Genomic DNA, 21,118 nt, shown 5'->3' on the forward strand with positions numbered 1-21,118 from the left:
CAATGAGGAGATGGGAGAGGCAGGACTTGCAGTGTGATCTGTGTCAGAAATAGGAATGATTTCTATTTTAGCCCTTGGCAACGCAGACGCTCGTTGACGCGCGCAAGCAGTGTGGGCGCAATAATTGAAAAACATAGATTCCTACATTTATTTTGCAACGCTCGTGCACGCGATGCTTGCGGTGTGGTCAGCCTATTAAAGGTTTTAAGTAGAACCCTTTGCCTTACAAAGGACCCTTGTCTTCTTAAAAGGGTTCTTCAGATCAAAACAGTTCTTAGTAGAACCCTATCCCCCCGCAAATAACCCTTTATTCTAAGAGTTTAGCCGTATCGAAGTGGTGTGAAAAGAGTGTTTCTGTCGAAGACTGCGATGATAAATGGGTTTGAAAAGACAACTTATTTTGTGGACGCCTGTTGTCATGAAATGTGTGTAGTAATTGAGGGAAATCAGAGTGCTTGAATGATCTTTATAAAATAACATTGCTCCCTGTGATTAGTATTTGTAGAGTGATTTGACCTTGATCATCATGGTATCGATGTTACCGTTCCTCAGATCCGTTATGACGTGTGGAGGCGAGTGCTGAAGTACTTTTGGGCGGTGGTGGTGGGCTACTCCATGGTTGTCCTGATAGCCATCTACATGTACCAGTTTAAGACCGTGTCTGGCCTGTTCAGACAGATCATGGGCATGTCTGAGGAAGGGTGAGTGTGTATGGTGGCACTGTGGCCAACACTATACATTCACAGTGCTTCTTATGCCTCCATATTGTTGGAGTCACCCCAAGACTTTAAAGTGCTACAGTGTTAATTGATTCATTGAGTCATTCATTGGCCAGAAATTCCACATATCTTGTACCCTGTGTCTGAAAGTCTCCCTGATGATCCATGACTAATAACATACTGTAGGCATCCCAGGAGGTTGCTGGCACCTTAATTGGGGAGTACGGGCTCTTGGTAATGGCTGGAGCGGAATCAGTGGAATGGTACAAAATACATCAAACATATGGTTCCTATGTGTCTGATGTCATTTCATTAGTACCGTTAACACCACTGGTAGACGTTATGTGCTCAGTGCTGTCCCTGTCCTCTGTCCTCTAGTCTCCGTGATCTGGGGTTGGAGCAGTACGACACTGTGGAGCTGTTTGCTCGGATACTCCTCCCGGCAGCCTTCCTATTGGCCTGCATCCTGCAGCTGCACTATTTCAACCAGGACTTCCTGGAGCTCACCAAACTGGACAACATACCTGTCCGCCAGGGACAAACCAGGTTGGACAGCTAACCTGATCACAACCCCTGGGATACTCAAGCAATAAGACCCGTTGGACAGTATGGTATATGGAAAATATACCATGGTTAAGGGCTGTTCTTACGCACAACGCAATGTGGAGTGCCTGGATACAGCCCTTAGCTGTGGTATATTTGCAATATACCACAAACCCCGGAGGTGCCTTATTGCTATAATAAACTGGTTACCAACGTAATTAGAAGAGTAAAAACAAATGTTTTGTCATACAAGGTATACGGTCTGATATGCCATGGCATTCAGCCAATCAGCATTCAGGGTTTGAACCACCCAGTTTATAATGTGCTTTATATCAGGGAAGAGGGAACTGTTACTAGTCCATCAAAGTGGTCCTTTCATGTCATTTTCATGCCAATTGGTATTTTTAGAGGCATTTTCTTAAAGGTTCAATGCGGCTGTTTTCATCTCAACATCAAATAATTTGTGTGTAACAATTAAGTACCTTTTTTCAATGAAAATGGTCAACAAGAAGCAAAAAAAGCTTCTTAGCAAAGAACAATTTCTCAAGCAATAATTTTGCTATGACTGTCTGGGAGTGGTCTGAGTGGGGAGGGGAAAACAGAAAACAAGCTCTTTCTTATTGGTCTATTAACTAATTTACCGTCTAGTGATGTCTTCCCACCAAAACAGGTTAAAATTTCAGGTGGTCTTCTCAAACAGCTCTTACACTAAATGGGCATTATCATAATTTTCACAATTTCACGGTATTATTCCAACCTCATATTGTGGAAATATATTTAATAACGTTTTTGACTACGCTGGGCCTTTCATAAAAAAGGATGTACAATGGCGTTATCAGTATAAATCAAAAAATTGATAACGGAGTAAATTAATGTAATGATCTGATTGCTCCAATTATGTTTCTTTCTTTGGAAAAACATGCTGTCATTCTCCACTCATCTCTACATTCTGTGTCATCTATTCTGTCCATCTCTCTTCATCCAGAGAGGAAGAGCTGAGAAAATCAGTCAATGTGATAGCTGACATGTAAGAGCTGCATTTCTGTCTCTGTGAATGGCATGCTTCACACACCGTGGTTTGTCCAGTGTTTCAGAAATCTTAAACCCCCTTAGTTGGGCAGACGTAAAGTATAAAAAAGGAGTCAAGCTCATGCTTTGAAATGTGTTGCAAAAATATATTTGGGTGATATCATTTCATTCCATCAGTCCATTACGAATTCTTAAAAATGGTAACGTAATATTTTTCAGATCATTTAAAAGAATGTTAGCACTCTAAGTACAATGTTTAACTGATTTGTATCTTTCATCAGAATTAAAGAAAACATTGAAAAGTTACAGAAACGGTACATTTTTCCGTACATTTCCTTCCTTTGCATGTATTGTATCATTGTTATACCGTATGTACTGTATATAGTGTATTACTTATTATATGACTTGCCTACCGTCTCCCTGCTAGGATGGCGAAGGAGCAGAGAAAGCAGATGAGTGAGGAGTCAGGACGTGTGGGGAGTCAGCACACGTTGGACAGTGATGGACTGTCTGCCTCATCAGAGAAGAAATCTGAGGAGGACCGGGAGGGAACAGGTGTGTGCCACTGAGATTCAGATTCCAATGCACTGTACCAGAAGTAAGCTCATTTTAACAGCACATAGACAATACAAACAAATATGCTACATAAACAGAACAGTCTGTGAAATCGAGCACAGCATATCACATCTTTTATCTGACCCTGAGTCTGCTGTCCTTGTTGTGCCCGCTAGGCGCCCCAGAGGAGCGTCTGACCCAGTGGGGATTGATGGTGGACCGGGCTGGCCTGCTGCTGCTCCAGGCTCTGGCTGTCTTCAAGCGGGCTCAAGAGATAAGTTGGAGGCTGCTGGAGCTCCACAGCCTCAAGATCGTTTCTACCGGCATTATCTGGGTGTCCCTGCAAGAGGTCAGATGTCTTTATGTGACCCTGAAACGCCATGTTGTCATTGAACCTTGACCCCATTTAGAGTACATTTTATAGTGCATCTACTGCATTTACACTGCACTGATTTCACCACAAATGCTGTGTAGGGGGTCTGCACTAAACATGTGCTTTCATGCTTTGCGTTCCTTTGCCCAAGGTGTCTCTGATGAACTTCCTGTTTCTGGTACTGTGGGCCTTTGCCCTGCCCTTCCCCCGGCTCCGCCCCATCGCCTCCAGTGTGTCCTCAGTCTGGGCCTGTGTCATGGTGGTGTGTAAGATGCTGTACCAGCTCAAGGTCATCAAACCTCTGGAGTACTCCTCCAACTGTACCACTGTGAGTTCACTTACCGCTAGAATGCAAAACACTGACCAAATACTGAAAATGTATTATTCTGTAGCATCAATATCTACTTGGTAATGGTTGGCTTAAAAGGGAATTATGTCATGTTTTCGTGCATGTGTGTGTGTGCGTGCGTGCATGCGTGCATGTATGTGTGTGTGTGTGACTATCTACATTTACAGTAGTATGCATCTCTGTTTGTGCAGAGCCTGGTGTCAGTTAATGGGACAGGGCTGGAGCTGGAGGGGAACATGGCAGAGCTGCTGAGGAGGTCTGTGCTTTATGTGAAGCCTGTTGACCCAGCCATATGGTGTGGAGAGCTGCGCAAGTGTGAAGACAGGATCTTGCCCTGTCTCAGGGTAAGACAAGCTTTTCACTCAGTGTCTGTGGTTATTTAGTAATATTGATGCCATGAAAACCATTGAAAGAGAGATATTGAAATGTATGCATTTTAATAACAGATTAATACATCATGGTAAGTATGGTACATATAAATGAATATCCTATTATTAGTGTGGTAGCTTCATTAATCTGTGGTTCTATCGTCTGAGTGTTCTTTGGTTGTGTTTTTCTTTGATGTCAGAACCACCTGATGGTGCTGGGGCTGCTGGTGTTTGAGGTGACGGTCCATAGACACCAGCTCTACTATCGCCTCCACAATGACCTCAAGGTCCCCACCTTCAGCATCATCTTCCAAGGCATCACACGCCAGCACCTGGACCAAGGTATCCTGCCCTGCATCAAGTACTTCATCAACTACTTCTTCTACAAGTTTGGCCTGGAGGTAGAGTAGCTACAACTAATATAGCTATTTTACTGGTGCTTCCATTTGAGATTTTGTGCTATTAATCTATTTGTTTTCATTTTTAAGGATCATCATGTCACAGTGGTTGCATAGCTCTTTGAGATGGTCTTCCTGTCCCTCAGGTGTGCTTTGTGGTGGCGGTGAATGTGATTGGCCAACGGATGGATTTCTATGCGCTGCTGCACTCCTGTGCTCTGATGGCTGTTCTGTCACGACGACGCAGGAAGGCAATAGGGGAGGTGTGGCCTAAGTACTGCTGCTTCACTGCAGGACTCATGGTGCTGCAGTACCTGCTCTGTATCGGCATCCCTCCCGCTCTCTGTGTCGGTAAGGAGAGATATCTGGAGATTACAATGTACTACAGTAGTAACTACACCATAATTGATGTGTGATTAGGATTTGAGTCACACGATTGCATATGACATAGGCCTCATTCTAGAGTTACTGCCATTAAAAACATGTGCAGTTACCCTGTGATAGAATAGTAAATAGTTTCTATCACTGCTTTCTTAATTTTTTTCTCTATCTGTCAGATTATCCATGGAGGACCTCCAGTCAGGCCCTGACCTCCAACCTCATCAAGTGGCTTTATCTGCCTGACTTCGCCATGCGTCCTGCCCCTTACTTCATTTTCTGTGAGTCTCTCTGTCTTCATCCCAGCAATTTCCAATTTCAGTAATTTGGGGGAAATCTCCTATTGACAATCTTTCTTGATTTACATGAAAGTATGAATGCATATCTCAAGGATTCAGGCCATTGTCTACTATACAGTGCATTTGGAAAGTATTCAGTCCCCTTACAGCCTCATTTTAAAATGGATTAATTAAAAAAAGTCCTGATCAATCTACCACATAATAACAAAGCGAAAACAGTTTATTTTTATTTCAGCAAATGTATTACAAATAAAAAACAAAAATACCTTGTTTACATAAGTATTCAGACCCTTGCTATGAGACTCTAAATTGAGCTCAGGTGCATCCTGTTTCCATTGATCATCCTTGAGATGTTTCTACAACTTGATTGGAGTCCTCCTGTGGTAAATTCAATTGAGTGGACATGATTTGGAAAGGCACATGCCTGTCTATATACAGGTAAGGTCCCACAGTAGACAGTGCATGTCAGAGAAAAAAACAAGCCATGAGGTGGAAGGAATTGTCCGTAGAGCTCCGAGACAGGATTGTGTCGAGGAACAGATCTGGGGAAGGGTACCAAAAAATGTCTGCAGCATTGAAGGTCCCCAAGAACACAGTGGCCTCCATCATTCTTAAATGAAAGAAGATTGGAACCACCAAGACTCTTCCTAGAGCTGGCCATACTTAGCAGGGGAGAAGGGCCTTGGTCAAGGAGGTGACCAAGATCCTGATGGAGATGGGAGAACCTTCCAGATAGACAACCATCTCTGTACCACTCCACCAATCAGGCCTTTATGGTAGGGTGGCCAGACGGAAGCCACTCCTCAGTAAAAGGCACATGACAGCCCGCTTGGAGTTTGCCAAAACGCACCTAAAGGACTCTCAGACCATGAGAAACAAGATTCTCTGGTCTGATGAAACCAAGATTGAACTCTTTGTCCTGAATGCCAAGCGTCTTAACTGTTCTTAACTGACTTAAATAAAGGTTAAATAAATGGTGGTGCTGTGGGGATGTTGTTCAGCAGCAGGGACTGGGAGACTAGTCAGGATCAAGGGAAAGATGAAAGGTGCAAAGTACATAGAGATCTTTGATGAAAATCTGCTCCAGAGCACTCAGGACCTCAGACTGGGGCGAAGGTTCACCTTCCAATAGGACAACAACCCTAAGCACACTGCCAAAACAATGCAGGAGTGGCTTTGGGACAAGTCTCTGAATGTCCTTGAGTGGCCCAGCCAGAACCAGACTTACCTGAGAGACCTGAAAGACCTAAAAATAGCTGTGCAGCAGCGCTCCACCTCCAACCTGACAGAGCTTGAGAGGATCTGCAGAGAAGAATGGGATAAACTCCCCAATAACAGGTGTGCCAATCTTGTAGCATCATACTCAAGAAGACTCAAGGCTGTAATCGCTGCCAAAATGTGATTCAACAAAGTACTGAGTAAAGGGTCTGAAAACTTATGTAAATGTGATAGTACAGTTTTCATTTTTTATGAATTTGCTAAAAATTCTACAAACCTGTTTTTGCTTTGTCATTTTGGGGTATTGTGTGTAGATTGGTGAGAAAAAAACAACAATTTAGTACATTTTAGAATAAGGCTGTAAAGGTAACAAAAGAAAGTCAAGTGGTCTGAATACTTTCCGAATGCCCTGTATATAGTGTGTAATGTAAATCCATTCATACAACATCAATTTGTATCTCCTACATACACTATATATATATATATTACTGGTTTTGGCTATTTCAGCCAGACCCGTTGCTGACAGCCATGCAATGTCCATAGACAAACATTGGCAGTAGAATGGCCTTGCTGAAGAGCTCTGTGACTTTCAACTTGACACCGTCATAGGATGCCACTTTTCAACAAGTCAGTTCGTGAGTTTCTGCCCCGGTCAACTGTAAGTGCTGTTATTGTGAAGTCTAAGAACAACAAGATCACAGAATGGGACCGCCGAGTGCATAGTGCATCAAACAATTGTCTGTCCTCAGTTGCAACACTCACTACCGAGTTACAATCTGCCTCGGCCATGGAAGCAATGTCAGCACAATAACTGTTCATCGGGAGCTTCATGAAAGGGGCTTCCATGGCCGAGCAGCCGCAGACAAGCCTAAGATCACCATGAGCAATGTAATCGTCAGCTGGAGTGGTGCAAAGTTCACAGCCATTGGACTCTGGAGCAGTGGAAACAAGTTCTCCGTAGTGATGAAGCACGCTTCATCATCTGGAAGTCTGATTGACGAATCTGGATTTGGCAGATGCCAGGAAAACGCTACCTGCCCAAAGTTTGGTGGAGGAGGAATAATGGTCAGCAGCTGTTTTTCATAGTTTGGGCTAGGCCCCTTAGATCCAGTGAAGGGAAATCTTAATGCTAGAGCATACATTGTATACGATTCTGTGCTTCCAACTTTGTGGCAATAGTTTGGGGAAGGCCTTTTTCTGCTTCAGCATGACAATGCACAAAGTAAGGTCCATACAGAAATTGTTTGTCAAGATCGGTGTGGAAGAACCTGACTGGCCTACACAGAACCCTGACCTCAACCCTATCGAACACCTTTGGGATGAATTGGAACGAATTGGGATGAATTTCAACTGGCCAGGCCTAATCGCCCAACATCAGTGCCCGACCTCACTAATGCTCACGGCTGAATTGAAGCAAGTCTTCGTAGCAATGTTCCAACATCTAGTGGAAAGCCTTCCCAAAAGAGTGGAGGCTGTTATAGCAGCAAAGGAAGGACCACCTCCATATTATTGCGCATGATTTTGGAATGAGATGTTTGACGGGCAAGTTTTCCACATACTTTTGGTCATGTAGTGTAAGTGATCAAGGCAGCCATTTTGTTTTTCTGCGTGTCCAGACGACCACCTCCTGCTCATGTGCTCATCGCTGCAGTGGAAGGTGTTTGAGGAGGAGAACCGTGCCGCGGTGCGCCTTATGGGCGGGGAGAACGTGGAGATCAGCCGCAGCTTGGACCCACGCTCCTTCAACCAGTACATCCCTGTCAACAACTTCCTCCACTGCAGGTCAGTGGACTCTCTAAGCTAGCATGGCTGCAGACCTGTAAGTGCTTTAGACAACTATTTTATAGTTTTCATGAAACAACTTACAGCCTACCACTACGGCCCAGAATTTTTCCCAGCCTGGTTACATGGTATAGAAAAACTCCTGCACCTACTCAATTGGTAATATGGATGTCTCTCCTTCCCTCAGGTCCTACCTGGACATGGTCAAGGTGTTTGTGTTCAGCTACTTCTTCTGGCTGGTGCTGTGCCTCATCTTCATCACAGGCACCACCCGCATTAACATCTTCTGCCTGGGCTACCTGCTAGCCTGCTTCTACTTCATGCTGTTCGGGGGCAGCCTGCTCATGCAGCCTGTACGATACATCCTCAGGCTCTGGGACTGGCTCATCGGTTACACCTGTTTTGTCATCGGCATGAAGAACCTGCTATCTGTATGTTAGCCAGCTAATCACTCACCGTCTCAGCTAGCCTATCCTCAAACCTAGCCTCGTTGCTGAAAGGGATTTTTCATTCATATACTATGTGTACCACATTGTATTATGCTAATAACACAGTTGGTTTTAATCACTCATCAATGCTAACAGCCTGTTCTGTGTTACTGCACTGTTACGAATCCCTTTTGGCCCGACAGTCTAGGGGGGATGGTAATGAGACCCGTAACATAACTCATGTAAATTATAATAGTGACAAAGTAAGAGTGTGAACGAAATAACCACGACAACTGAAATTATACCGTCAAACTCAGGGTTTATTGTAAAACACACGGTAATGGGGGGAGCAGGAAAAGGGGCTGAGCTGGACCCAAGGAAAGAAACAATAAATATACAAAAACACCCCTAAGCTAGACTAGCCTACTTTAACAACAGCTAACTAACCAAAAATACAGTGGGTGGTCCGCCCAGTTCTAACTAGTGTATTTAACAAAGTTTACCTACGGGTAGTGTATGCCCATGGGCGACTTGTCTTGGTTTCCCCCTTTTCCCACCAGCAACAAACAAACACCATAACCAAAACAATACTCACAGCAGATGACAAAGTGATTTGGAGGTGCTCCAACAAAAGGAGAGGTTAATTAATACACAGAGAGCGAGTCAAACACAGAGGTCTACATACATGGCATTTACAGAGAGAGATTGAGCTACCGAAATCTATAAAGACCAGAGATCTACCAACATGGCATTACAAAGAGATTGAGCTACCGAAATCTATGAAGAACAGAGATCTACCCACATGGCAGTTACAAAGAGATTGAGCTACCGAAATCTATGAAGAACAGAGATCTACCCACATGGCAGTTACAAAGAGATTGAGCTACTGAAATCTATAAAGAGCAGAGATCTACCCACATGGCATTTACAAAGAGATAGAGCTCTTGAGCAAACAAATGATGGGGTTTTTAAACCATGGGGAAGGAACTGTGATAGGGTAGGAAACAGGAGGAGGTGTGTCTTCTGATTGATGGGTTGATTGTTGACTGATTGGGGAGTGATGATGTTCACCTGTGAGGGGAGACGGAGAGAAAAGAAACACACAGGATACACACACACACAGGATACCTGTATCCGTAACATGCACTAATCTAGTCTTCATTCTTTGATGCTAATGTAACAGCTTCACTTACTGACTATCAGTGTCTCATGTCCCATCTTCTGTCTCCTCTGAGCTATCTGTCTTGCTGTATGTGTGTCCACAGCTTGGCTCATGTGCTTATCTGGACAGCCTGTTGAAGAATGGTTGCTGGCTAATTCAGGCCTTCAGCATGGTCTGTACAATCAAAGGCTATGATCTCCGTAAGTGTGACTGATAATCACATTAACACACTGTGTGTGTTGTTGTGCATTTATGTAGCCTGTTCTATCTGTGTCTGTGTGTGTTTAGCTACGTGCACACCTGCGTGTGTGCTTACATATGTGTATATGTGTGTGTTCCCCAGCTGCTCCTGATGATGAGTGTGAGCTGCCGGAGGGGGAGGCGGGCATCGTGTGGGATGCGATCTGCTTCACCGTGCTCCTGGCTCAGAGGAGGGTTTTCCTCAGCTACTACTTCTTGTATGTGGTGTCTGACCTCAAGGCCTCCAAGATCCTGGCCTCCAGGTTAGAATTATCTAGTTGCTGACCTGACCACTTCCTTACCAGTAAAGTTTTGAGATGACGGTTTATTAATTTATTGAATGGAACCAGCTGAATGTATGACCACATAGGTTGTTTTTCTTTCATATTTCAAGGGGTGCTGAGCTCTTTGAAGCCAAAGTGAAGAAACTGGTTGCTGCAAGACTGGAGATGGAGAAGAAGTCTGTGGAGACGCTGAAGAAGCAGTAAGACTTATGCCACAGCAGTTTGTTTGTTCTCATCTAGTGTTCAGTCAAAGGGGTTTGCTATTGTTGCATTGTTTTAATTCACTGTGTTGAACCCTTCCTCTAGGATGGAGAAGATCAAATCCAAACAGAAGAGTAAGCCTGGCCAAGGAGACGTAGCAGCGCCCCCTACTGATATAGTGCCAAAGGGTGAGCGTCATGGAGCTAGTAGTTGTCCATAACCACTGACGAAGGGTCCGTTCTTAAACGTATACTCTGATATTTGTATTTACCCCTACTAGAATTGGGAGGTAAGATAGTTTGATCCTAGCTCTGTGGTTAGGGGCAATGTTTACCTCCAGCTTTAATATTAGATTCAATAGCACTAGACTATTAAAACTGCTCAAATCGCTTTACATTCTAAGGTGGGGGGAGACTCAACTCATTATTCTTCTCAGTCTCACTGAATGAAAGGGTACATTTATGATGGAGGGATGGGATGAATATGTTTTCCAGGTGAAATTGAGAAGGCAGAGAATGATCAGGAGAAATGGTGGAGACCATGGGTTTCACGGCCTGGTGGTATGTGTTCCATAAACCTAAGTAATAAGATTCAGATTTATTCAATTACAAACAGAACTTCAATAGGGGGATATGGTTCAATCTCATTATCAATTGTCATTTTTTTATTCAAACTCAAGGAAATGTAAGTGTTTAAAACAGTTCACATACTGCAATAGTTTAAAGTAGAATGAGCAGGAGTTCATGTCTTTGTTGTTTCACACTTCTGTCTTTCCTCCAGTTGAAAACAACTGTGGCTACCATCTATTTGAGAGTGACAGTGAAGAGGAAGAGGAGGAAGTCCAGGAAAAGAAAGAGGAAGAGACACTAACAAAGAAGAAATCTGCTTTTCAGGTGAGGGACAAAGAAGACAAACTACAAAGAGTTGTAAAATAGTGTTAGGGTACGTTGTTGAATGTGCCTCCTTTCTCCACAGTTAGCCTATGAGGCATGGGTCACAAGCTCAAAAGCAGCCCTAAATTTGCACAGAAAAGAAGAGTCGAAGATGAAAAAAGAGGAGAAGAGAAGGGCAAAGAGACAGCTGCAGAGACAGCAAGGTAAGAGGGTCTGGTTTGTATGGGACTGTTTGCATAATTCTGTCATAGAGACAGAATAACTAATGTGTTGTTTTGTGTCATCATGATTTTAATTGTCTGATCCAAGGCATTGAGAGGGACGAGTCTAGTGAGGATGAGTTGGAAGAGGAAAATGAAGTGGAGGAGAAAGGTCAACATTCCACCTCAACAGACCCTTCATGGATATACAGTAGAATAACTCTAGAAGTCTGTGTACTGCCACTAACTTGATACAATGTTTCTGTCTTCTCACAGAAAATATATTTCAGAGGATTATCGACTCACTCAAGTTTTTATGGGTGTTTATCCTGTCCCTTCTGGATGACCTCACTGAGGGCCTGAACTCCTTCTGCAAAGATGGTCTAGACATCTCCAAAGTGCTACGTTTTGAAAGGGCTCTTCTAGGCCAGCAACAGAAGAAGGTGAAGTAACATTAATCCACAGGGGATACGTCATTTCACTTGTAAAACCCTGTTTTAAGTTATGTCCTCCCTGCAGTGTTGACAAAAATAAAAGTGTTCCTTTTACAGGGGAAAGAGGTGTCACAGGAGAGCGTGAAGCGCTTCTATGATAACTGGATGTCCAGACAGAACACCCTGACCTCCCTGGAAGACCAGGAAGACATAGTTCCCCCTGTCTCCTCCCCTCCACCTGTGCCGTCATCAGCACGAGGTTACTCCATGTTGAAACACACCCACTCCAAAATCTCCTGGGGTAGCAGCTTGTCCAGGTCAGCATCACCTACAGAGTCTTGATTCATTCATTTGTGAAATTTGTTACCTATTCCATTAGCAGGCTGCATGTATTATACAGAACCGATCAGTTTTAAATGTATTATTGAGTATTTCTACTATTATGCTATTCTGCATTATAGCCTCTTTATGGAGGCTTTATGAATGGCTTCATAGGACCAGGATGGTCAACATGTTTCCCTGTCATCATGTCTTAGCTGCATGACGGATGAGACCCTGCTGGGGTCTCGTCAGCCCACTCTGGATGAGCTGGATGACCCTCCTATACTCCAGGCCGCTGCCGACCAACTCAGACGGAAACTACTGAAAACTACCAAACTGGACCTTGACTCATTTGACACTGAAGACCCTCCACTAAGGTGATGGTGACACTTATGCACTTATGGTTTCCTCTGCTCTGTATACCGTACACCATTATTCAAGATGGCGCCAATGGAGAAGGTGGCCGTTTTCCCAGCTCCTCCTCAACAAATAAACTCTTATTTTATTTGACTTGCTGTATATTTGGTTTCATATCTACTAACTTTCTATACCCCTCTATAAACTCATAGTTTGTTTGACTCCATCTTATATCCATCTTTCTTTCTGAATTACATTTTTCATCAGCCATGATGATACTGTTCCCAATAAGGAGGACAGTAAAGAAGGAGAGGATGCATATGAAGAAGAGGAGGGGGAATATAAAGTGGAGGAGGAATATAGAATGGAGAAGGAGGAATGGAGGGAGGAAGAAGAGGAGGAGAGGGAAAAAGCTGTGATGATTTCAGGATCCATCTCCCTGGACTATCTGGAGTTTGATGAGAACAGCGAAGATTTCCCAGACTCCTCCAGGCCTCTTAGTGAGACCAGGAACCTCACGGCCAGTGAGCTACTGCTCAACAAGTCAGTCATGGGAGATTGGGACTTGTTTTTTCTTGTTACAATCATGTTATAGTCCAGTGTACCCATTCAGTTGTATCACAGTACCTTATAGTAAAGTTGAGAATCAGAAAAAAATACATTTTTCTCACGTACTGTGATTCTCCTCTATTGCAGTATGTTTGGGAATGATGAAATTGAAGCGTCTGATCAGTTCTTCCAGTCTCTCCCGAGACACCTGAGACTGGTGTTTGCCCTGTACAACACCATGGTGTCTAAGTCAGAGATGCTGTGCTACTTTGTGATCATCCTGAATCACATGGTGTCGGCCTCGCTGCTCAGTCTGATCCTGCCCATCCTTATCTTCCTCTGGGCCATGCTGTCTGTGCCACGCCCAACCAAGCGCTTCTGGATGGCAGCCATCATCTACACAGAGGTACGCACAGCAGGCACCCCCAATAAAGTGATATGTTGATTGATTGGTTGGCTGGTTGATTATTTAGATTGATGGTTAATTAAAAATAATATACACTATAAATACAAAAGTTTGTGAACACCTCTCCAAATGAGTGGATTCGGCTATTTCAGCCATATCGTTGCTGACAGGTGTATAAAATCGAGGACAAAGCCATGCAATCTCCATAGACAAACATTGGCCATAGAATGGCCTTACTGAAGAACCCAGTGACTTTCAATGTGGCATCGTCAGAGGATGCCACCTTTCCAACAACTCAGTTAGTCAAATTTCTGCCCTTCTAGAGCTGCGCCGGTTAACTGCAAGTGCTGTTATTGTGAAGTGGAAACGTCTAAGTTATACAATGTCTCAGCTGCGAAGCGGTAGGCCACACAAGCTCACAGAATGGGACCGCCGAGTGCTGAAGCGCATTGTGTGTAAAAATCGTCTGTCCTCGGTTGCAACACTCACTACCAAGTTCCAAACTGCCTCTGGAAGCAATGTCAGCACTTGAACTGTTCGTTGAGAGCTTCATCATATGGGTTTCCATGGCCGAGCAGCCGCAGACAAGCCTAAGATCACCATGCGCAATGCCAAGCGTCGGCTGGAGTGGTGTAAAGCTTGCAGCGGAAACACGTTCTCTGGAGTGATGAATCAAGCTTCACCATCTGGCAGTCTGACAGACGAATCTGGGTTTGGCGGCTGCCAGGAGAACACTACATGCCCGAATGAATTGTGCCAACTGTAAAGTTTGGCGGAGGAGGAATAATGGTCTGGGGCTGTTTTACATGGTTCGGTTTAGGCCCCTTTGTTCCAGTGAAGGGAAATCTTAACACTACAACATACAATGACATTCTACGATTCTGTGCTTCCAACTTTGTGGGAACAGTTTAGGGAAGGCCATTTCCTGTTTCAGCATGACAATGCCACAGTCCAGAAAGTGAGGTTCATACAGAAATGGTTTGTCGAGATCGGTGTGGAAGAACTTGACTGGCCTGCACAGAGCGTTGACCTCAACCCCATCGAACAATTTTGGGATGAATTGGAACACCGACTGCCAGCCAAGCCTAATCACCCAACATCAATGCCTGACTTCACTAATGCTCTTGTAGCTGAATTGAAAGTCCCCGCAGCAATGTTCCAACATCCAGTGGAAAGCCTTCCCAGAAGACTGGAGGCTGTTATAGTTGCAAAGGGTTATCAACTCCATATCAATGCCCATGCTTTCGGAATGAAATGTTCGACATACTTTTGGTAATGTTGTGTGTATGTCTATATATATAACAATATATGCCATTTAGCAGACACTTTTATCCAAAGTGACTTACAGTCATGCGTGCATACATTTTATGTATGGGTGATTGATGATTCCTATCTCTTCCAGCTGATTGTGGTGGTCAAGTATTTTTTCCAGTTTGGCTTTTTCCCCTGGACCACCTCGGCCTACCGAGGCATCAATGCGGACCGGCCCTTTGCTCTGCCCAACATCATTGGGGTGGAGAAGAAAGATGGCTACGTTCTCTTTGACTTGATACAGCTCCTGGCTCTGTTCTTCCATCGCTCCATTCTAAAGGTACTGACGGGAATGCTGGTTTCTGTGGAACATCATATAAAAGATAAGATAAAAGCACAATTTTGCAAAACTTCTTCTTCTCTCCGTAGTGTCACGGTCTTTGGGATAACAAAGAGGTTGAGATGCCGGACTTCTTCAAGAAGTTAAAGAAGAAGACTGAGAAGAAGAAGATGAGTGGAGGAGACAAAGCAGGGGATCAGCCGAAGCGAAGACTGCCCTTCCTTCCTCTACAGGCCTCAACTGCATCCTTGTTTCGTAGACGGGGAAAAGCCAACTCCACTGAGACAAACGGTACATACATTCAGTAGACTAAACAGTGTTGAACTAATGAGTTAGTTTGAGAGGGTATTATAGTTGAAATGGGGTGTTGCCTGAACAGATGGGAAATGTTTCCCAACCTGAATATACTAATGTATCTTGATGTAAATGTGATATTCTTGCAGATGATATGCAGCTCAAAAAGCGCCACTCGAAGAAGAGGCACCACAATAAAGTTCCCCTGACCAGGAAGGAAAGGATCAAGAAGCTAATCAGAGAAAGGATGCTAGAAGCTAAAGCTGCTATCATAGAAGTGTAAGCATTTAGCACTCTATACTTACGGATATTCATTGTAGGTGTATTCTGTTACTTTCATTCCATATCCCCGGTGATAACTGGCAGTTTACAAACTGGAGGCAGGACTTTTGACGGGACATGAGTGCATGTTTAAGTACTGGTTTAAAAATGAATGGACATTTTCAGTCATGGACCTCTTTTGTCTTCGCAGTGCCCTACACATATACCTACCTATCAGGCAGTTCTTCTATGACATCATTCACCCAGAGTACAGCCCAGTGTGTGATGTCTACGCTCTCATGTTTCTGATCGACGTGGTCAACTTCGTTGTCATAATATTTGGATACTGGGCTTTTGGGGTGAGAAAAGAGAAAAAAGAGAATACCTGTCTTGAGTCACAATTGAATTAGGAAAGCTATTTGGCCTACTTGTTTCAAGTGGATTTCTTCCACTGTTTTCTTTTTGTGTCGGAACAGAAACACAGTGCTGCGGCTGACATCACAGATGCTCTTGGGGAGGACCAGGTCCCATCGGCCTTCCTGGTCATGCTGCTCATCCAGTTTGGGACCATGATAGTGGACCGTGCTCTCTATCTCCGCAAAACCCTTGTGGGAAAATGTGTCTTCCAAGTGGTGCTGGTGTTTGGTATCCACTTCTGGATGTTTTTCATACTCCCTGGGGTGACTGAGAGGTCAGAGTTAATGTTCATTAATTTAATTACAGTGTGAATACAAGTGTAACCATCAAAAAAGGAGCTGCTTATTGACCTTTTTCATGGTCCTTCTCTTGTGTTCTAGGAGGTTCAACATGAACCAGGTGGCACAGTTGTGGTACTTTGTGAAGTGCATCTACTTTGGCCTCTCAGCCTACCAGATCAAGTGTGGTTACCCAAATCGTGTGCTGGGAAACTTCCTGACCAAGAACTATAACTACCTCAACCTATTCCTCTTTCAAGGGTACAGTCAATGCTCTATGATAGATTAACAAATGCCAGAGCGTCCCATAATACCGGAGTTGTCCCACAGAGATAGTGAGGACTCTAGGGCCCAAAAGCCTGTTTTAACATGGGCAGCACCATTAAGGACTTCCAGTAGTCAACTGGGTGGTACTTCCTATGGGGACGGATAACATCATGATCGCACACACACACACACACACACACACACACTCACACACTCACACACTCACACACTCACACACTCACACACTCACACACTCACACACTCACACGTTCATGTTTTTAAATTAACAGTTGAAGTCGGAAGTCTACATACACCTTAGCCAGTTTTTCACAATTCCTGATAATTCGAGTACAAATTCCCTGGCTTAGGTCAGTTAGGATCACCGCTTTATTTTAAGAATGTGAAATGTCAGAATAATAGTATAGAGAATGATTTATTTCAGCTTTTATTTCTTTCATCACATACCCTGTGGGTCAGAAGTTTACATACACTCAATTAGTATTTGGTAGCATTGCCTTTAAATTGTTTAACTTGGGTCAAACGTTTCGGGTAGCCTTCCACAAGCTTCCCACAATAAGTTGGGTGAATTTTGGCCCATTCCTCCTGACAGAGCTGGTGTAACTGAGTCGGGTTTGCGGGCCTCCTTGCTCGCACACGCTTTTTCAGTTCTGCCCACAAATTGTCTATGGGATTGAGGTCAGGGCTTTGTGATGGCCACTCCAATACCTTGACTTTGTTGCCCTTAAGCCATTTTGCCACAAGTATGCTTGGGGTCAATGTCCATTTGGAAGACCCATTTGTGATCAAGCTTTAATTTCCTGACTGATGTCTTGAGATGTTGCTTCAATATATTCACATACTTTTCCTCCCTCATGCTGTCATCTATTTTGTGAAGTGCACCAGACCCTCCTGTAGCAAAGCACCCCCACAACACGATGCTGCCACCCCCGTGCTTCACGGTTGGAATGGTGTTCTTCGGCTTGCATTCCTCCCCCTTTTTCCTCCAAACATAACGATGGTCATTATGGCCAAACAGTTCTATTTTTGTTTCATCAGACCAGAGGACATTTCTCCAAAAAGTACGATCGTTGTCCCCATCTGCAGTTGCAGACCGTAGTCTGCCTTTTTTATGGTGGTTTTGGAGCAGTGGCTTCTTCCTTGCTGAGCGGCCTTTAGGGTTACGTCAATATAGGACTAGTTTTTACTGTGGATATAGATACTTTTGTACCGGTTTCCTCCAGCATCTTCACAAGGTTTTTCCTTTGCTTTTGTTCTGGGATTGATTTGCACTTTTCACACCAAAGTACGTTCATCTCTAGGAGACAGAACGCGTCTCATTCCTGAGCGGTATGACGGCTGCGTGGTCCCATGGTGTTTATACTTGCGTATTATTGTTTGTACAGATGAACGTGGTACCTTCAGGCGTTTGGAAATTGCTCCCAAGGATGAACCAGACTTGTGGAGGTCTAGAATTCTTTTCTGAGGTCTTGGCTGACATCTTTTGATTTTCCCATGATGTCAAGCAAAGAGGCACTGAGTTTGAAGGTAGGCCTTGAAATACATCCACAGGTACACCTCCAATTGACTCAAATGCATTCCGTTTTGTCACCAAAGCTCCATATACCACCCACCACTGCGACCTGTATGCTCTCGTCGGCTGGCCCTCGCTACATATTCGTCGCCAGGCCCACTGGCTCCAGGTCATCTATAAGTCTTTGCTTGGTAAAGCTCTGCCTTATCTCAGCTCACTGGTCACGATAACAACACCCACCCGTAGCATGCGCTCCAGCAGGTATATCTCACTGGTCATCCCCAAAGCCAACACCTAATTTGTCCGCCTTTCCTTACAGTTCTCTGCTGCCAATGACCTGAAAGAATTGCAAAAATCACTGAAGTTGGAGACTTATATCTCCCTCACTAACTTTAAACATCAGCTATCTCAGCAGCTAACCGATCGCTGCAGCTGTAAATAGCCCATCTGTAAATAGCCCGTCCAATCTACCTACCTCATCCCCATATTGTTTTTTAAAACTTTTTTCTCTTTTGCACGCCACTATTTCTACTTGCACATCATCATCTGCACATCTATCACTCCAGTGTTCATTTGCTAAATTGTAATTACTTCGCTACTGTGGCCTATTTATTGCCTTACCTCCTCACGCCATTTGCACACACTGTATATAGACTTTTTTTCTATTGTGTTATTGACTGTACGTTTGTTTATTCCATGTGTTGTTGTTTGTGTTGCACTGCTTTGCTTTATCTTGGCCAGGTCGCAGTTGTAAATGAGAACTTGTTCTCAACTGGCCTAGCTAGTTAAGTAAAGGTGAAATAAAAATTTAAAAAAATACAAAAATGATGTCAATTAGCCTATCAGAAGATTCTAAAGCCATGACATAATTTTGGGGAATTTTCAAAGCTGTTTAAAGGCACAGTGAACTTAGTGTAGGTGAACTTCTGACCCACTGGAAATGTGATACAGTGAATTATAAGTAAACAATTGTTGGAAAAATGACTTGTGTCATGCACAAAGTAGATGTCCTAACCGACTTGCCAAAACTATAGTTTGTTACCAAGAAATGTGTGGAGTGGTTGAAAAACAAGTTTTAATGACTCCAACCTAAGTGTATGTAAACTTCCCACTTAAACTGCATGTAAATTGTAAAGTCTTTTGTCTCTTTCTTTTTTGTTACGTGTCGGACCCCAATAAGACTAGCTGTCACCATTGGCGTAGGCTAATGGGGATCCTAAAAACAAATCCACGTCATCAGGAGGGATCAGCCAATTAATTATACCTGTGAGAAAGCATTCCATAATTGCAGTTGGTAGTAAATCACCAACCTTGGCTTTATACCTCTAGATGGCAGTAAACAACCTTCTAGTTTGTTTTCCAACTCACATTTGTAGAATAATAAAATGGACTACTTTAAAATGAGGATGGCCTCAATGGCACTGCCATGATCGCACAGACACCATAATGGGACACATACAATGTTGTGTCCTCTAACTATCTCTATGGGTTGTCCCTGTCTCCTCCTCAGGTTCCGCCTGGTTCCGTTCCTCATAGAGCTGCGTGCCGTGATGGACTGGGTCTGGACCGACACCACCCTCAGCCTGGGCAGCTGGATCTGTGTCGAGGACATTTATGCCAACATTTTCATACTCAAGTGCTGGAGGGAGTCGGAGAAGGTAACTGGGATGCCGAACTGCCACTAGACTGGCAGCAGTTGTCAATCTCAAACTCACCTCCATAGAGAGTAGATCTGACTGATAGTTTATGGTGAATCGCTGTAGAATTAAAGCTTTTTTTTCTGTCTTCATGTTTTTTTTTTATATATATCTATGAACACTAGACTAAGAATTATTGTATCAAGAACAATTGTGGGCTAATAATTACAACTTGAACTGACCGAAATTGTGTTGAACTATGAATCATTTGTCTCTTTAATTTGTACAGAAATACCCACACACCCCAGGGCAGAAGAAGAAAATGGTGGTGAAGTATGGAATGGGCGGCTTCATCATATTCTTCCTCATCAGCGTAATTTGGTTCCCCCTCCTCTTCATGTCATTGGTCAAGTCAGTGGCTGGGGTGACCAATCAGCCTCTAGATGTCTCAATTCAGCTCAGCATAGCAGGATATGAGGTATAGATGACCTCATAAACTCACAATCTTTCTATTTTGGTAAAATGTTCTCCTTCTGTGAGACTGTTAGTGCTGATGTTTTCTGTGTACATTTTATACAGCCACTGTTCACAATGAGTGCCCAGGAGCAGAACCTGATGCCATACTCAGAGGCAGGCCTCAACCGGCTCACCAACCTCTATGCCACTCACCCGGTAAGAGGATCTGGTTACAACAAGTTGCAAGTTAGAGGGACTGTGGAATTGACCCTAAGTCCTTACTCTGACATACTCCTCTTTCTAACTCTCTCAGTCAGCCATGCAGTTCCTTGTGAACTACATGGCTGAGGACATTGTCATTGCAAAGATCAAGAGTGATGCCAGTCTAATGTGGAGCATCAGCCCTGCCAGCCGTGATGCTATGATCCATGAACTCAGCAACTCCACCCACATCTACATCACCCTGCGATGGGTACTACTCAGGTACAGTGTAGCAGGGTTGGATAGGGCTCTAGGTTGGTTACATGTGAAAGGGGTATATAACGCCATTAAGGCTTGAGGTCTGACTTTTTGACCTTGTGTCAAAGCTAAGATTGTATGGTTTGTGCTATAAACATATGCCATATGATACAGCTATAATAAACAACTTAACCAGTTAGTGATAGTGGTAGTGATTTCACTCTGTATGTGTGTGTACGTGTGCCCCTCCTCCCCAGGAATGCGTCTCTGTCGATGAACGTGGAGACCGTGGGGGAACACACTGTCAAGTATGAGGACAGGGCCTTGAGGGACCAGATAGTTCAAATGCTCATAGGGACACGCAGTGACTCTGTGTGAGTCTCATCATCACAGCACTCTCACTACATCAACTGTTACTAGAATTTACAGCCACAGTCAACA

At 43.8% G+C, this 21,118-nt stretch overlaps 1 protein-coding gene across 1 annotated transcript in view; it reads left to right on the plus strand.

Moving 5' to 3' along the window:
• The window catches only part of LOC110491113 (piezo-type mechanosensitive ion channel component 2), a 36,717-nt gene that overhangs the window by 13,758 nt on the left and 1,841 nt on the right, over positions 1 to 21,118 (plus strand). The window contains exons 15-49 of the mRNA XM_090201617.1: positions 553 to 701; positions 1,098 to 1,265; positions 2,719 to 2,846; positions 3,023 to 3,195; positions 3,371 to 3,547; positions 3,760 to 3,912; positions 4,137 to 4,337; positions 4,481 to 4,685; positions 4,892 to 4,993; positions 7,846 to 8,011; positions 8,199 to 8,442; positions 9,705 to 9,801; positions 9,945 to 10,104; positions 10,236 to 10,325; positions 10,432 to 10,514; positions 10,821 to 10,886; positions 11,107 to 11,219; positions 11,302 to 11,422; positions 11,529 to 11,591; positions 11,696 to 11,862; positions 11,971 to 12,170; positions 12,390 to 12,551; positions 12,799 to 13,074; positions 13,228 to 13,486; positions 14,889 to 15,077; positions 15,167 to 15,368; positions 15,521 to 15,650; positions 15,844 to 15,991; positions 16,109 to 16,323; positions 16,430 to 16,588; positions 19,636 to 19,783; positions 20,052 to 20,240; positions 20,342 to 20,434; positions 20,532 to 20,701; positions 20,935 to 21,051. Of these exons, the coding sequence (XP_090057743.1) occupies positions 553 to 701; positions 1,098 to 1,265; positions 2,719 to 2,846; positions 3,023 to 3,195; positions 3,371 to 3,547; positions 3,760 to 3,912; positions 4,137 to 4,337; positions 4,481 to 4,685; positions 4,892 to 4,993; positions 7,846 to 8,011; positions 8,199 to 8,442; positions 9,705 to 9,801; positions 9,945 to 10,104; positions 10,236 to 10,325; positions 10,432 to 10,514; positions 10,821 to 10,886; positions 11,107 to 11,219; positions 11,302 to 11,422; positions 11,529 to 11,591; positions 11,696 to 11,862; positions 11,971 to 12,170; positions 12,390 to 12,551; positions 12,799 to 13,074; positions 13,228 to 13,486; positions 14,889 to 15,077; positions 15,167 to 15,368; positions 15,521 to 15,650; positions 15,844 to 15,991; positions 16,109 to 16,323; positions 16,430 to 16,588; positions 19,636 to 19,783; positions 20,052 to 20,240; positions 20,342 to 20,434; positions 20,532 to 20,701; positions 20,935 to 21,051 (5,483 nt within the window). The remainder of the gene's footprint in view (positions 1 to 552; positions 702 to 1,097; positions 1,266 to 2,718; positions 2,847 to 3,022; positions 3,196 to 3,370; positions 3,548 to 3,759; positions 3,913 to 4,136; positions 4,338 to 4,480; positions 4,686 to 4,891; positions 4,994 to 7,845; positions 8,012 to 8,198; positions 8,443 to 9,704; positions 9,802 to 9,944; positions 10,105 to 10,235; positions 10,326 to 10,431; positions 10,515 to 10,820; positions 10,887 to 11,106; positions 11,220 to 11,301; positions 11,423 to 11,528; positions 11,592 to 11,695; positions 11,863 to 11,970; positions 12,171 to 12,389; positions 12,552 to 12,798; positions 13,075 to 13,227; positions 13,487 to 14,888; positions 15,078 to 15,166; positions 15,369 to 15,520; positions 15,651 to 15,843; positions 15,992 to 16,108; positions 16,324 to 16,429; positions 16,589 to 19,635; positions 19,784 to 20,051; positions 20,241 to 20,341; positions 20,435 to 20,531; positions 20,702 to 20,934; positions 21,052 to 21,118) is intronic.

This window comes from Oncorhynchus mykiss, chromosome 16 (genome assembly GCF_057628025.1).
Source record: "Oncorhynchus mykiss isolate SJ-2025 chromosome 16, ASM5762802v1, whole genome shotgun sequence".
NCBI lineage: Eukaryota > Metazoa > Chordata > Actinopteri > Salmoniformes > Salmonidae > Oncorhynchus > Oncorhynchus mykiss.